At 39.9% G+C, this 16597-nt stretch overlaps 2 protein-coding genes across 2 annotated transcripts in view; both read left to right on the forward strand.

Annotated features, from left to right (window-relative positions):
* Positions 1 to 3136: 3136 nt before the first annotated feature.
* LOC137173251 (patched domain-containing protein 3-like) lies at positions 3137 to 8699 on the forward strand. The gene is made up of 4 exons (XM_067577978.1): positions 3137 to 3859; positions 5321 to 5442; positions 6373 to 6518; positions 6794 to 8699. Exons 1-4 carry the CDS (start codon positions 3137 to 3139, stop codon positions 8368 to 8370), a joined length of 2568 nt encoding a protein of 855 aa, XP_067434079.1. The 3' UTR covers positions 8371 to 8699.
* A 3317-nt stretch (positions 8700 to 12016) lies between these two features.
* Positions 12017 to 16597, forward strand: part of gpr158a (G protein-coupled receptor 158a) — a 76206-nt gene continuing 71625 nt past the window's right edge. Inside the window, exon 1 of the mRNA XM_067578183.1 lies at positions 12017 to 13440. Coding sequence (XP_067434284.1) covers positions 12566 to 13440 — 875 coding nt within the window. The 5' untranslated portion in view covers positions 12017 to 12565. The remainder of the gene's footprint in view (positions 13441 to 16597) is intronic.

Below are 16597 nucleotides of genomic sequence, written 5' to 3' on the forward strand. Positions count from 1 at the left end.
GGAGGAAATTAACGCATCGGAAGGGTTTGGAAAGAAGATTCGGTGAACCGGGTTGATTTGAGGTTCTGCTCCCAAGAACCCTGACTCGAGTTTCTTTTCTTTGTGCTGAAATCCACTGTTTAGTGTTGAGATTTTGGCAAAGCCGTGACTTCAGTCTACAAATATGTTTTCAGGATTACACTGTAAAAAAGAAAACTACTATTGACATTTATTTATTTCAACTATCTTTGTTTTTCTTGTGAAAACTTGGCTCGAGAAAATATCCTCACTATCATTAAAGTACCTTTAAAACATAATTATAAAGCAAGGGAAATGTTTGGGGGGGGGGGGGGGGGGGTTAAAATATGCAGGTATTTGTAATTAGTTTCCCATTCAATAAATGGATTTACTTGGTGCAAATTACATTAAACTTAATGTGTAATGTTAATTACAATAACTACTGAACAGACCTTCACAAATATAACAACTGCTACACATATATAAACTTGTATGCAATAATAATTTAATAATTTGTGTAATTGTATGATTATTATTATTACAAACACAGTATTTTGTACATTATAGTATTGGCTTTTCATTAAATTTGTAGATTTTATTACATTTTCAACCATTAAGAGGAAACATCTTGTTACATTTAGTTATATTTCTTACTACAAAAGTGCTCTCAAAAAGGCTCCATAGATGCAAAAAGGCGTCAATTTATTTCACAAACAAAATGGACACAGTACAGAAAAATGTGAAATAAAGGTGCTCATACAGGAAGACCAATATTACCACAACTAGCAAGTTAAACACTTAAAATCATGTGACTTGATCGTTAAAATTGCCCAGGAATCAAAGGTTAAGTTAACTTCTGTGAAAATGAGAATAAGTGTTGCTCTTTCTAGTTCTCAGTGTACATTTCCTCCTCGTATCTTCAAAATCTACACTCATTTGTGTCAGATTTAGGTTTACTGACATGACCTGTATATGTTAAGAACATAAAAATACATAATATTTAACCATTGTGGAACGTGAAACTGTAGAAAATCCTCCTCATGAGGTTAATGATCTTCTGACCTTTCATTATAAAATGAGTAAAGGTGGAGAAAGCTACGTGGTTCAAAACATGTGATCTGATATGACAGCACAGTAAAAACTGTGACTGTCATACTGTTAACTAGACCGTTACACTGTTATACTGAAGTGTTTTTCACCATGATTAATGGTTTCTCTCTGGAAGCAAGAGCAGAACAATCAGCCAACACATCTCAACATCGTGTTCACCCGAGGCTTCCCTGCTAATTACCTAAGACATCGATTCACACCCCAACATACCTGTACCGAGTGTGAGGAAGAGGAGGCAGAGAAAAGCAGTGCTAATGAAGGTGTCAACAGGAGCTGGCCACCAGAAGATGATTGTTATAGGAGCACAGATTGAGCTCATTTGCATTTTGATGCAAACTCAGAGCTGAACAATACGCATCGGTGCCTATCTGCTGTTAACAGTCTTTGATAAGCTAACAGACAAAAAGCAATGATTCAATTCAAGGTGAACACAATAACCGAGGGGTCCTGAAACAGATTACATTTAACTGATGTGTCCATCAGGCTTCTGGCGACCGTCTGCCAGGATCCTCTCCTCTCTTTGATGAAGGAAAGAGAATCCATTTCTCACTCGCAGAATGAGAAATCAATGACCCCGAGATGGATCTGTGTGAAATGAGATATGAGCCTCGTCTCAGAGGACTCAGCAGGGCTCAGATTGACAGCTGACTGACAGGGGTTAACTGCCAGGGAAGGCCGACAGGCTCCGAGGTGTAAAACTGACCCTCTCGGACTCTCACTCCAAATATAAAGTGGAACTGAAGGTTAAAATGGTACATGTTGAGGGCACGGCTGATACACGGAGGCCGGCTGCGGCATGAATCACAAGTATTCCTGTAATGGACCGTACGCTGAGCCCTGTGCCCCTGTTGCTACGCCTATCAAGCTGTCCCTTCTGGTACAGTTTACAATAATAACCGCGGCAGATTTAGCACTTGAAATTCTTATTTTTGGAGACAATGGGTCCTTGATTTCAGACAGAGATAGATGAGAGCTGATTTATTTTGCTCTATGGTTCTGATGCTTAGTTTGCTACTTGTTTGCATTTTCAAACTGTTAGTTTTCACATTACAGAAGAAAAGGCTTTTAAGATAAAGGACTAACTGATGTGTTTGGCAAATGTAACACTATCTATATATATAATAATGAGCTGGCTGGGTTTGCTGGAGTGTGAACCTCTTCCTGTTACACTACAGAACAATGTAGTATGAAATGCTCCTTGGGTTGCACGTTTGCAGCATGGCAGACAAACACACCGTTAAATCCATTTCTTACACTTTTGCTTCTTGCATTTTTGGTTTCAGAATGGCTAAAAGGCAAAAAGAAAACAACAAACAAACAAAAAAAGACACCACCAAGCTCTTTATATACAGAGTATCACTGTAAATACAGCCCTACAATATGTATGCTAACACTTAAGGTTGCTAAGCTACATTAGGACAATCACTGTTCAGGGGATGGATTCGGCTGTATTTCAGTAACTCATCATTCCAGGAAACTCAGCTCTTTTTGTGGAGGATTTGAATGAAAACAATTATATTCACTACAATGTTTAACTACACAGTTACAGTCATTTACAGTTCACAGCACTTGAACTTTACTTGAACACGTTATGTGATAAGACTCAATGTCTTTATTGCTTATATGCTTTCATTTAAGTATTGAGGTAAACAGTGTTCTATGACTTAGCTACGACGCATCTTTGAATACTTGTATCATAAAAAAATAAAGTCTGACATCTTTTTCAGTGATTTTCCGTATGTTTTTTTAATTTCTGGGAAATCTGACATCATTTACTTTCCTGTTGAACTGTCTTCTTTATCTCTTGTCTACAATGTCTTGTCTGTCTTATCACTTTTACAGCCTCTATGTAGATCACCACATTTTTCCCGGAGTAAGGGCCTGTAATGCCTAAAGAGACTTCAAAGGAAACTATTGTAATTGATCAACTTGCCTTCCAAATTGTAGGTGTGTAAGGAGTGACTTAATCTGCATGGCCGCCTTTAAAAGGATGCAGTTCCTCCTCATCTGTGATATCAGATGTTTGAAGATGGGCTGTAGACGCACCGACTGTCTTGCAAAGCCTCTGTCAGGTCTTTTTGAAAAACTTGGATCACTTGTAGGCTCTTATCCTTTCTATTTTTTTGTGATTCCTCTTATAGTTTCAGCAGCACTCGGCGGAGGCTTCACTTTCCTCAAAGACAGGGAAGACAATGACCTTGAACGACAATTCACACCCAGGAAAGGACCCTCGAAGGCAACAAGAGCTTTTGTCAAGGAAAACTTTCCCTACAATGACTCGATGTTTTCAGAAGACAGGCTTTACGACAAGGGCAGCTTTGCATCCCTCATTGCTGTGTCAACTAACAGCTCTAATATACTAGCAAATCCTGCCTTTGAGGACATCATCAGACTCAACAATGAGATACTTAACATCACTGTGGGCAATAGGAGACTGGGATTCAAGGAGCTATGTGTCAAAGCCAATGGAGAATGTGTCTCAAATGTCATCCTAGAGATTATTAGGGCTAATGAAACCAACCAAAGGACCAGCATCACCTTCCCAGTACATACATACAGATCCAGTTCAGTCTTTCTGGGATCTGTGCTGGGTGGGGTTATTACAGATGCCAACAACTCAGTCGTAACGGCTCAGGCGATAAAACTCTTCTACTACTTAGAGAATAAGGGAACCACAGCTGAAGCCTCAAAATTATGGCTGAGAGCATTCAAAGAGCTCCTATCAGCTGAGATGGACAGCAAACACATTGACGTATGTATCACACTGCTGCTAATATAAGACTGAAAAAAGGATATTTCTACATTTTTGCATGTTACTCAGTGATTCCATCTTTAAACCCAATATGTTTACTCATATAACATGTTCCTGAGCATTTTCAATGCTAAAATGTCTACTAGTGTACTTGATAGTAACATTTGAACTTCTCCGTGATTTAACTAATATATAACAATGATTTTTTTAGTTAGCGTTCAACAACTATGGCTCACATTTGGGCTTAAATGGTGCACCAATGGATAGGAACTAGAAAAATCCAGCTTGAAACACTTCAACACTTCAAATTGCAGAGAGTTGCATTTCTGAAATGATTTTGTTGTTTAGTGATCTATTTGTGATGACTGCAGAAGTTATAGATAGATTTAGCATCAAGAACTTCTCCCTAGACAGGGAGAAATATAATATAATGGGAACATACCAGTTTTTCCAGCTTTATTACAGTAGCTTCACTGGACAGTAATGCAATGCTGCCATTTTATTTTACTTTTGAGTCACTGTTTTCATTGTAAAAGCTTTATTGCTCTGTTTTATAAACAGAATATTACAAAATTTGGAGACTGAGTCTGATAAAAGTTTATAAAAACTTCTGATTCTTAAGTTTAGCTTTTAGTTTTTGTTTAAATTGTTGTCCAGTTAAATTTTATGTAAATTGTATCTGCCTATGTGATGGTCTAAAGGCTGTTTCAGCTCCATCTCTGCAATCCATAAATACAACTCTGGTGGAGAAATACTAAATTTTCTTAATTAATTTAAGTCTAAAAGTCTAAAAATATGTGTATCAACCTTTAAAAAACACCATGGATAATTTGTGTGTATTTATAGACTCATCAGGTCATTAAAACCTCACATTTCCAGAGACAATATGGAGGAGATGACAGTATTGTCTTTAATGGTATCTGCAGCCTTATACAACCAAATACAACACTTTCAGGTGTTTGAAAGTCATTCTGGGAATTGTAGGACGTCACTAACTGAAATAGATGAGGCAGATTGAGGCATAGTTGAATTAGAGTCTAACAAATCGTGACAGAATAACTCCTTGAATGCACTGACTGCCACAAAATGGACAATATCTGACAATGTAAAAGGAAACAAAGGTGGATTTTGATTCATACCTGAACCTGCTGTACTGAGATATTGCTTTTAAGTGTAGGAGAAGCGTTTTCTCAGTATCTAAATAAATACTTTTAACGTGCAATAAAAAAAGCATACTAATGCATTTGCTAAACATATTAGTTACAGCCTGCCTGCTGCTGCTGTATCTTTACACTTGCTTCTCATATAATGCGGTTGGCAAGGTTGAAGACACACCGCTTTGTCCTGAAATTCAAGCTGCGCTGTCACGCCGGCTTTATTGCTGTCGTGACATCCATGTGTAAACACTGCTTTCCGACTGAAGAGCTGATGTTGGCTCCTTTCTGTTGTACTCTATTGTAGGTGTCTTACTACACCTCCAAATCCAAGCAGGAGGAGATTGACAGTCACACCACAGATGGCTTCCCTTTATTCCTCATCACTTATGCCTGTGCTATCACCTTCTCGGTGATATCCTGCCTGAGGTAAGAAGTGATCAGTGACTGTCACACAGCCAGCGATTTCCTGACTGCAGGCCAAGTCCAGGACACAGAGAGCTGCTGTTTATCAATGTGACTCATACAGGGAAGAAGCCACATAAAGGCCATCAAGTAGTGATAACAACAGTTTCAGCATCACTGTGTCTAAAGCAGCTTTATTATTTTAGAATCTGATGGCAAGTTTTTAAACATGCAGTTTATGGGATGACTTCACACAAAAAAATCTTTTTCTACACTCACATGTCTTATATGTACTTGTATATGAGTTTTTGGTCACTGTAATCGTTCCTCCTGTTCATACCTGATGTGAAGACAACTTGATTTTCATGTAAGCGATGAGAGACAAAACCCACAGTCGTAAAAATGCATTTCAGAGATCAGCTGAAGTCATACTCATTTAATTTGGCTGACTCAGACTGCTGAAGCCTCATATAAGTTTCACTTAAACTTTTATATGCATTGTTACACTGGATGAGGACTGTGGATTTTGTCCTCAATCATTTATGTTAACATTGCATTAAGAAGGGCAAGTATAAACTGGAGGAATGATTACAGCAACCAGTAACTCTTTCAGTGTATATACAGGCATGTGAGTATTGTTTTAAGACAGACTTGAAAAAATGTGAACCCGTCCTTTAAAGGAATAGTTTGACATTTTGGAAAATAAGCTCATTCACTTTCTTGCTTGAGTTAGCTACAGCCAGGACCACGAGATGGTTAGCTTAGCTTAGCATAATGACCGGAAACAAGAGGAAACAACTAGCCTGACTTTGTCTAAGATATCTGTGGTGACTTCACTGCTGCTGTTGCTTTTGCACTTCAGTTTTTGTACTGACTGTACAGACATTTGGAAATACAGACCATGTCTCACTTTGCTAACTTTGTTAAATCATGCTGTGTTTACTCCCTCGACAGACTGGACAATGTGAGGAACAAGCTGTGGGTGGCTGTCTTCGGGGTCCTGTCCTCTGGCCTGGCTATTCTCTCCTCTTTCGGCTTGCTGCTTTACATCGGGGTGCCTTTTGTTATTACAGTCGCAAACTCTCCTTTCCTAATACTTGGTGAGAAAAAGCACCCTCTGCCTTTTTGTTCCATTGTTTGGAGTGCAACATCTACTAGTTTCTGTATTTAAGTAAAAGTGACAAAACCATATTGTACGAAGTAATTCCAATGGTCAGTATTTTAACTGCTTCTTATGTTTTTAGGTGGATTAAAATCTAGCAATTCATCATGTTTTACACTTAAAATCTTGTAAAATGTTTAATGTCTTACATATGAAAAAACTCAGTATATTAAAACTGTAATTAATTTTACATCACTAACACAATTGCTTCAGGAATTGGCCTCAACAACATGTTCATACTGGTGTCCGACTGGCAGCACACCAACGTGACAGACCCAGTGCCGAAGCGGATGGCTCACTCTTACAAAGAAGCTATCATGTCCATCACCATCACCGCTCTGACCGACGTCCTCAAGTTCTTTATAGGCTTCACGTCCGACTTCCCGTCAGTGCAGTCGTTCTGCCTGTACACCAGCACCTCCATCATATTCTGTTACATCTACACAATCACCTTCTTCGGAGCCTTCCTCGCTCTAAACGGGAGGAGAGAAGCCAGCAACAGGCACTGGCTGACCTGCATGAAAATACCATCAGACAATCCTGATCATCGTTCTGAGATATATAACATCTGCTGTGTGGGAGGCGACTATGATAAGCACACTGGTGCAGAGAAAAAACAGCCTGCAAATAATTTCTTTAAGGATTACTACGGCCCATTTTTGATCAAACCGTGGGTCAAGAGAGGTGTAATCTTCCTTTATGTGGTATATTTAGCCACAAGTATTTATGGATGTTCCCAAGTACAACAGGGGATTGAGCTTTATGATCTGGCAGCTGATAACTCCCACGTTACGAGATTTAATAGGAAGGATAGGCAGTATTTTTCTGATTACGGTCCAGCTGTGATGGTCATCGTAAGTGAGAAATTCCCATATTGGGTTAGAATCAGGCGTTACCAGCTTGAGGCATGCCTGGACAGTTTTAAATGGCTTCCTTTTGTAGATAAGGATGTCTATACGTCTTGGTTTCACTCTTACTTGTCATATGGACGAGAAAGACATTTAAACCTTGACAAAAAAGACGTTTTTCTCAAAAACCTTTCCGAATTTTTGGATTTATTTCCTTTTTTCAAGCAAGATGTGAACTTCACTGGTGATGCCATTTATGCATCCCGCATTTTCATTCAGACTGTTGATATCGCCAACGCCAGTATGGAAATCCAAATGCTTAAGGGTCTTAAAACCACTGCAGGCAGATGCCATGTGGCGTCTTTATCATTTTATAACCGACAATTCATCTTCTATGACCAGTACGGTGTAGTAGTCAGTAGCACGATTAAGAATGTCATTGTGATCACAGCTGTGATGTTTGTCGTCTCTCTCCTGCTGATCCCAGACCCCGTCTGCTCATTATGGGTGACTTTTTCTATTGGCTCGGTGATGGCGGGGGTGACTGGTTTCATGACGCTATGGGACGTCAGTCTCGATTCCATATCCATGATAGTTTTCACCGTCTGCATTGGCTTTACTGTCGATTTCTCTGCTCACGTGTCTTATGCCTTAGCCTCCAGCAAGAAACCCAACCCCGATGACAAGGCAGTGGATGTGCTCTCCCATCTAGGCTATCCAATACTTCAAGGGGCCTTGTCCATCATTTTGGGAGTGTCAGTTTTGGCTACGTCTGACTTTCACACCTTCAGAACCTTTTTTAAAATTTTTTTCCTTGTCATGCTTATTGGGATGGTTCACGGCATCATTTTCATCCCAGTATTCCTGACATTATTTACATGTAGCTCAGAGACAGATGTAAAAGAATGTAGGAACAAGACTGTGAAAATCAGCAAACTATGACCACTGTTGAAATATTTTCCAAAACTGTACTGAAAGTGACAGAGAAATCAATATAAATATTCCTTTAAAGCAAAAATTTTACAAATTTTGTCAAAAATTTGACTTGAATTGAATGAAGCCTTTTGTCAAAATATTTATGGTGCATCATTTTTATGTTATTCATTCAAAAAAACACTCTGCTGTCCTTGTTTTAATTGATGGATTAATGGATGATTTCCAGTGATGAGGTATTTTTTTTGTAAATAGCAATTTTTGTACTCATTGACATGTAATATAAGTTAATTGTAGTTTAGGTTCCCATAAACATACATTAGTTTGGAGCTGTTTACATTTTACACATGACAATAAAGTCTTTTTCATATTGAATTGTTTGCCTACTTTGTGTGCTCTTGCTTTGCAGAAACTGACATATTCCCAGGTGTTGATAATGACGTTAATGATGACTGAGTTCCATTAAGTGTCCCAGTGAGCCAGTATACAGCAGGGCCCTGGAACTGACACACCTAAATGAAATATCCTTCTATGACATGTGAAGATGTCTTTCATGAAAGGTTTATTACTGTTATTCCTAGAAAAATACACTGCAAAGTCATTTATTCTTTGTACTCTTTACTGCTTGAATAACGGACATCATTGTAACACATCACAATGCAACCCTAAAAAGATTATGTTTTAGTTGCACCTCAGAAATCCGACACATCATCTTTATGCAATTGTAATTTTTTGGTTAACTCTCATTTGGGATGCTTTTAAAGATGAACCAACTCAAAAGTGATCTGGTACCACACTGCAGAATCTGTCCTTTTTCCAATATCATCATTTTAGCACAGTCACATGATGTGTGGCTGCTGTTGTTACCCTTAAATTCCAGTGGTTGTGGTTTTGACGGTTTTAGAGCCTTAAAGCTTAAATCTGCCACAATAATCACTAAGTCATATCAACAATCCTAAAGTTATGGTCTGCTATGGATGGCTGAAATGTTATCGTCTTCTAAGTTTTCAAGATGTTATTTCATTTGCACCTTTGAAATGTCACATTATCCAAAAAGCTGCAGTGCCATTTGTCGTTTTATGGAATTGGTGTTGATAACATATTCATTACGGTCTCCAACTGGCAGCACATTAACATTGAGAACCCACGCAGATGGCTCACACCTCACAAAGAAGGTGCTATGTCCACCACCATCATCATCATCTTCGTTCTGACTGATGTTTTAGAATTTTTCTCCTCTGAACCATTCTGCTAAGAGCCATCATCACATGTTTCTACAATATTTGGGACCTTTCTTGATGGAAAGACAGGAAATAAATGGATATTTGTTGGCCTGGTCACCGCTAAATTGCTCCATTGGATGTAGAATTTGGATCTTACAAGGATACATGGTCACTTATAAGATTAATAAGATATAAACAGCAATAGCATGGAGAGAGGACTTAGAATACAGTACGTTGGCAATATAGCAACACAAAGAGCCACCTTAAATTCATACAGGCATATTTGATTATTAATAAGCCCGGACTCATGTTTTCAGTGCCACTGACGCACAGCTCTATTCCCATGAGGCTCTGGACTTGAAAAGTAAATTGACTAAATTAAAACTAGCTGCTTTTCTCACAGTGGGAAAATGCAGTACACTCTTTAGCACCATGAATAATCTGACTTATGAATTCCCTTAGACATAAACAGATGGAAAGGCAGCGCCATCTTGATATGCAGGCTGCATTTAAAATAAAGTTTTCCCAGTTATTTTCTGCACAGTGGCACAATGTTGGGTTTGCTGTTTAGGGGCTTGCAGAAATCAAAATTTCAAGTCTTGGATGCAGCTGTAGAGTATGTACGTTGGTCAAGAAATCCAGCAGGTCTCCAGGTTTTAACTTTTACCCACCCTGATGGCCCAGCGTTGCTAGCTGGCTCTAAGCTCTGTCACCCTCCGTCACGCCTGTCTTCCCTCACCCTGCTTCCAGGACAAGATGCCTCTAGGCCATACAGCGTGACGTGACATGCCCCTACACTCAGGAGAGAGAAAGACAGAACAACCTAGGAACTTGATCTAATAAGAAAGAGAGAGACTGATGGATTGGTGATGAAGTACAGAGGTAGAGGAATAGATCAGATCCCCTTTCTGTGTAATCTGCTCGGCTAACACATGAAGGAGCCACAGCTTGCCTCAACAATAAATTAGTTTATTGATTGGAAACATATCTAGGTTGAAGGGAAGGCATGAATGAATTCCCACAGTACCAATGAGCCCTGTAGGTATAAAACATCTGTAAAGATGAAATACAATGTTTGGGTTGCTGCTGATCTGCCTCTGTTGTACAGAGGTGTATGTTCTGCTGACATAAAAATGTGAGTTAACTGAATTTAAGTTGAGGAATTAGTTCAAAGTTGTCTCATGAGTTGTGAAAATGTAAAACTCAGAGTCATGTTAACTCCACTAGAGATGTTCAATAAGGTATTAAGTTGACTCAACGTCTGATCAGTTACGTTGACAATTATTATAATTATAAGTGTGATTTTTTTAATAACTTTTCCATCATGTATATTTTCTTCAAACTACAAAAAAAGAGTCTCCGGAGAGTTTTAAGTCTCAAACAATGCATCCTTGATGACAATAAAGTCTGCCAATATGCTGATTGTGTTTCTTTATGTACTTCATTTAACGAGTTGAGTGATCTCTCAGCTGTACATTCGCTCACCTCATCGTTTCAAGTCAAAACACTTCAAGTGATGAGTTCTGAAATGGTCTGAGAATGAAAACTAGAAATTATAAATTGAATTAACTTGAGATTAATTGTATATTTAAGTGGAGTTAATGACAAAAGATTAGTTGATTCCACTGTATGATGTTTTACAGTGCACACTATAAGGCCAAAAGTATGTGGACACTTGGACATTACACATATGTGGTTGTTGAACATCATTCCATAATCATGGGCACACAGCCTTCACTCTTCACGTAAACTGTCCAAAAGTATGTGGACAGTGGTATCCACTGACTATTTGCCATATTCAATTTCATATAACCATAGAAACAGTAAAATATGGCACTCCCAGATTAAATGTACATGTAGATATAGCACGCTCCAACTTTAAAAAATACACTTGACAGGAAGTTTATCCATATAACTGTGGATCACACATCGTATTTAGTATTACGATTTGTAAGAACGTATGCATGAAAGTAGTAGTACAACACCCAATGACATTAGAGAAACTAAACAAAAATGTAATAAATGAATATATAAAAATAAATAAATAAATATTCAGGATGATATTGTACTTCATGCTCTTTGTCATCTCAGTTTTATTGTTTCACAACTTTGAATAAAAGTGGTTGTAATTAAGGTTTTCTTTCACATTGATCACCAGAAGAAAAAAAAAAACGATTCTTGATCAATAACGTGAGAGGAAATCTCGATCAATTGATCCAAATTAAGTTCTTGATTTTGATAAATCAGCCGAGGCTTATACTTGATGTGTTTCAGCACCGGACAGCTCCCTCACCGCTCCACCAAACACTGCGCCGTGATTGACAGAAGAAGCGGCCATACGCGGATCAATGGCGCTTCTGGAGCCCTATGAGATGATGAAGAAGACGGGCTTTAAGAGCGCACAGCTCCTGATGTGTCTCGTCGTGGCTTTTATAGGCCTACTTAATGCTTGTTGTGGTCGGAAGAGGGCGGAGTGCGTTTGTCATCCAAGTGAGAAGCTCCCTGACTCGGTGCCTCCTAAAAAAAATATATAAATATAATAATAACCTACCCCCTTACCCCTCCCTTCCTCCTCGCTTTGATTCAGTCTATGTAGCCTACACGCAGGAGGAGAACGTCCACCGCAAAGCCAAGACAGTCTAGTGAGGGAGAGAGAGAGAGAGAGAGAGAGAGAGAGAGGTGGGGGGAAACAGCTGCAAGCGGATACTCAACATCAACAAGCTGTATGAAGCATCTGTAAAGAAGAATAAGGGATTTGGCGAGGACAGCGAAGGGGGTTCCTTACGTTTTCCCCTCTTCTCTGCTTTTTTGATTTCAAGAACAGAGGCGTGGAGCTTGCGAGAATATCCTACAAGTGGTGAAGCGATGGTTTAGCGGAGCAATTTGGCAGATTTTTTTTTTTTACAGCACGACCGCCCGACGACACTGTAATTCCGAGCAGCAATCCCCCAAACATCTGTGGACGCTTTTCTGGTGGGGAGATGGCTGTTTTCCGGCTGTCGTTGCTGCTGCAAGTGGGATTTGTGATCGGATCAAACCACGAATACGCGGAATGGTCAGCGCATGGGAAAGATATCAGAGCACAAGAGGCGATTTACGGCGCTCAGACGCACCGTCGGCAGCTGGCGCATCTCCGTGCGCCTCATCCTCCCGTGGAGACGGCGAAGCTGCCGCAGAAAATAGAGGAGTATCTCCCCAGGGTGGTCACGGCGTTTCTGCACACGGGGGACTCGACCACCTTAAAGCACGCCAACTGCTCTCGGAGGTACGAGCTCACCTCTCTGCGGGGAAGGTCACACGCCACCCCGCATTACTCCATGAGCAGCGTGCTGGATACGGTGCTGCACGCCACAAACTTCCTCAACATGATCTTGCAAGCCAACAGGTCCAGGGAGCAGAGTCTCCGGCGAGACATTGAGTGGTACCATGCCCTCGTCAGGAGTATACTGGAGGGAGACGCCAAGATACACCGGGCGGTTGTCACTTTCAGCGCGGATCCGTCCGTGGAGGGGCCCTCGGTGCTTCTTCAAGCCACCAGGGCCGGTGGAGAGATAGTCCTCCAAGACCTCTCCAGCGTGGCCCACCACCATCTGCACAACCGCACTGAAGACGCAGAGTGGTACCACGATGTCAAAGACAGGAAGAAGCCCAGTTTCCATAAGAGGGTGCTGAGCCAAGATTTCAGATCAGTTGACAATTCCATAAAAAGAGGAGAAAGTTTTATCCCGGACAAGACGCATGTCAAATGGTCTGCACCATACCTGGAGTGTGAAAATGGGAATTTTCTTCCCCGTTGGCTTTTGACGTTATCTGCTGCTTTCTATGGCCTGAAGCCCAACTTGGCCCCAGAATTCAGGTAGGCGCACAGATGGTTGAAATCTGAGCAGTGATGAGGTGTTAAAAAGGCTAAACATGATAAAAAAAACACATTCTACAACAAGCTCAGCGTATCATCACTTTTACCCTTTTGCAATGAAAGCTGTTCATAAAGCTTGACCTGTGATGAACCTTACTTCTATTGTACTTACTTGACCTTATGTTGTAAAACTATGAGAAAGATTTTCAACCTAAAAGTGAGTTCAGGTGCATTTAATCACCACTACATTCCCAATCCTCATACATAAACCTGGATATGACCCAATAATGTGCAATCTCTTTCTTCCCAAAACAAACCATAGCTTCCCAATGGCCTCCTCTTGTTATACAAGGGGGGTTTTCTTCTCTCCTCCAGTCTCACAAGGCGGCGAGATGCTAAAAATAACCCTGGATGTGACTGGATGTAGCAATGGAGGAAACCTCTGGCTACAGGCCTAATTCATTTTTTAAACTCGCTCGGCTTCATGCCTTACTACTACTGCCCTTTATTTTCCCTTCTTCAAGGAGGAGGCTGCTAAATCTGCGATGAGTCAGATCCTCCCTGAGATGAGAGACAGGCAATTTGAAAAAAAAAAAAAAGTGAGGCAGCAGGCAGCATCAGTAGATGCAAAAAAAAGCTGAAATATGTCTGATGTTTGGATGTTTTGTACAATCCATGTCCTAAAGCCACCCCTGCTGCAGCCTGCTGGTGTAATGTGCCATGTTTGCGGTCCTGATATGCACTTGAGTAGTCAAGTGTTAAGGCTCCATAGGATCCTGACCAACATCTTCTCAATGAATATTTAATCTGGATCGTTAGTTGTGTGTGTTCTGCCTTCAATGAATCATTAATTGATACACTCGAGTCGCTCACAGGCAGGCACGGATTGCAAATGAGTCAAAACCTGCAGTGATTATACTGTAATAGGCTATCAGCTACCTGGTGTTATCCCAGACCTAAAGCCTCTCAGAGCAGCTTCATACATTTAGTTTCCCACCGAAGCAATCTGATTGTAAATTAGCCTGCACACTCAACTGATAAATAGTAAAAGCTGTTTTACACCAGAATTCAAGTTGACAGCTTATTTGTGAAGCCAAAATGAGCTTTTTTTTCTCCAAAGGAATTGTCTTAGAGAAGCTTTGCCATCATTGCTAAAGGAGCAGTTATGTTGTCCCCTTTTCAACTGTGGTCTCCTCCATAAGATCGAAGGTGTGACACGCGTTGGCGTTTTGTATTGTTTAATGTCCCTGGAGAGTGGCCTGTTCAGTGGCACTGAAAGGAACATCCCACTGTGCTTCAAGGAGCAGGAGAGCAGAATAGTTGATTGTTGCATCAGTCAAAATAAGGACATTATCGCATTTTATCATCACTCCTAGTAACCATATACAGTAAATAATACAGTAGGGGTTGTATATAGATTTTATGGATTGCTTGTGGAGCTATCAAGGAAATATGAGGAAATGATGGCGCTGCACCTTTAAGACCAACAGAGCTGCCAACTCTCACACATTGACTGTGAGACTCACGCAATTGACACTTTTCACACACTCTCATGCCACACGTCCAATTTTCTCACGCAGTGAAAATCAAATTCATAACTGATAACATTACGGCACGAAAGAGGACACTGACAGCGCACAGACAGACAAGACAGAGCAGCACAGCGTAACAACAGTGGGGGAAAGTCAGAAATATAAATATGACGGTAAATATGCAGCCACCACCAGCAGCCTAGCTTAGCTTAGCATAGCCTGGCTTGTTTGTTTAACAAACAAGACGCAACGTGTTAATCAGCGATCTTTAGAGGTGCTGGTTGGTGGATTTTGTTACCTTTGGCCAGTGCCAGCCTAACTGTTTCCTCTTGTTTTGAGTTATGCTAAGCTAAGCTAAGCAGCTGCTGGTGGTAATTTCATATTTACTGTACAAACATGACAGTGGTATCAATTTCCTTTTCTTAGTCTTTGCAACAAAGTGAATAAGAGTATTTCCCCAAATATCACTATATATATGAATGTAACTATTCATTTAATAATAAAGCCAAGCTTTTGGTTACTAGAAAAAGTATGTTCGACCAAAGCTTATAAAGGACGTCATATAAAGAACACCTGTACCTTTTCATGCAAGCACACAAGGGAAATGGAGTTCACAACTGTAGTTTCCAAGATCCAAATACATATGAAGCTCCACAGATACGACATATCACCAAAACTGGAGGATAAATCAATACAGAAAGCAATCAAAATCAAAATAATTGAAATACAAAGGCAAGGAAATATTGCAGAAACATTCAGAAAGCCATCATAAAGTGCAGCACCTGCAACCCTCAAAAACATTAGTAATACTAAAAAAATCATTTTTACTAATTTTAACAAAGAACACATGGTCCTTTTGATAACCATCCATCAAAGTGGATCATCATGCAATTTCGGTGCCCTACAATTTTAAAACCTTGATAGTTATTGTGTACATATCTTCTGAAATGATTAGTCTATCAACAAAAAAAAGAATCTGCAACTATTTTGATGATCAGTTAATTGTTTAATGTCATTTATCAAGCTAAAGTGCCAAATATTCACTAATTCAAGCTACTCAAATGTCAGGGTTTTAATCATTTGTTTGTCATATGTGATTGTAAACTCAATGTCTTTGGCTTTTGGACTGATGGTTGGATAAAACAAGTCATTTGAATACACCGCCTTGGGCATTTTACGCAACTTTCTGACATTTTTTGGATATAATTAATCAAGAAAATAATTGCAGATAGTAGATAATAAAAATACTTGCCAATATCACCCTAATTTCAGGCCACATGAAACATCTTTTGCTTCTTAGATTATTTCTTGACAGCCATCTTTCAGACGCTCATATCAAAGTAGCAAGCGGCTCATCATGCTTCCTCTCAGTACCTCATCACCCTGTCAGATAAAAAACCAGGACAGGAGGGGAAACGCTGGCTAATGTAGCCGCCTCAGACATCAGCTCTCCTCCGTTTCCCCTCTAGATGAATACACAATCAATACAACAATGAATTAATAATGAAAGATGTAGAACAACAACCCTGCATGGGCCATCTTGATGGGCCAGCCTTCTAATGCTTCAGTCACTTCCTGTTCGGTGTGATGATGCTGCATGAAGAAGAATGACTCGTTTTGAGTTT

This window comes from Thunnus thynnus, chromosome 21, assembly GCF_963924715.1.
Source record: "Thunnus thynnus chromosome 21, fThuThy2.1, whole genome shotgun sequence".
Lineage (NCBI taxonomy): Eukaryota > Metazoa > Chordata > Actinopteri > Scombriformes > Scombridae > Thunnus > Thunnus thynnus.

Coding starts and splice junctions, on each gene's coding strand:
- LOC137173251 (XM_067577978.1), top strand. CDS start 3,137: ATGGGCTGTAGACGCACCGACTGTCTTGCAAAGCCTCTGTCAGGTCTT. Junction 3,860..5,320: donor TGGACAGCAAACACATTGAC/GTATGTATCACA, acceptor ACTCTATTGTAG/GTGTCTTACTACACCTCCAA. Junction 5,443..6,372: donor TCGGTGATATCCTGCCTGAG/GTAAGAAGTGAT, acceptor CTCCCTCGACAG/ACTGGACAATGTGAGGAACA.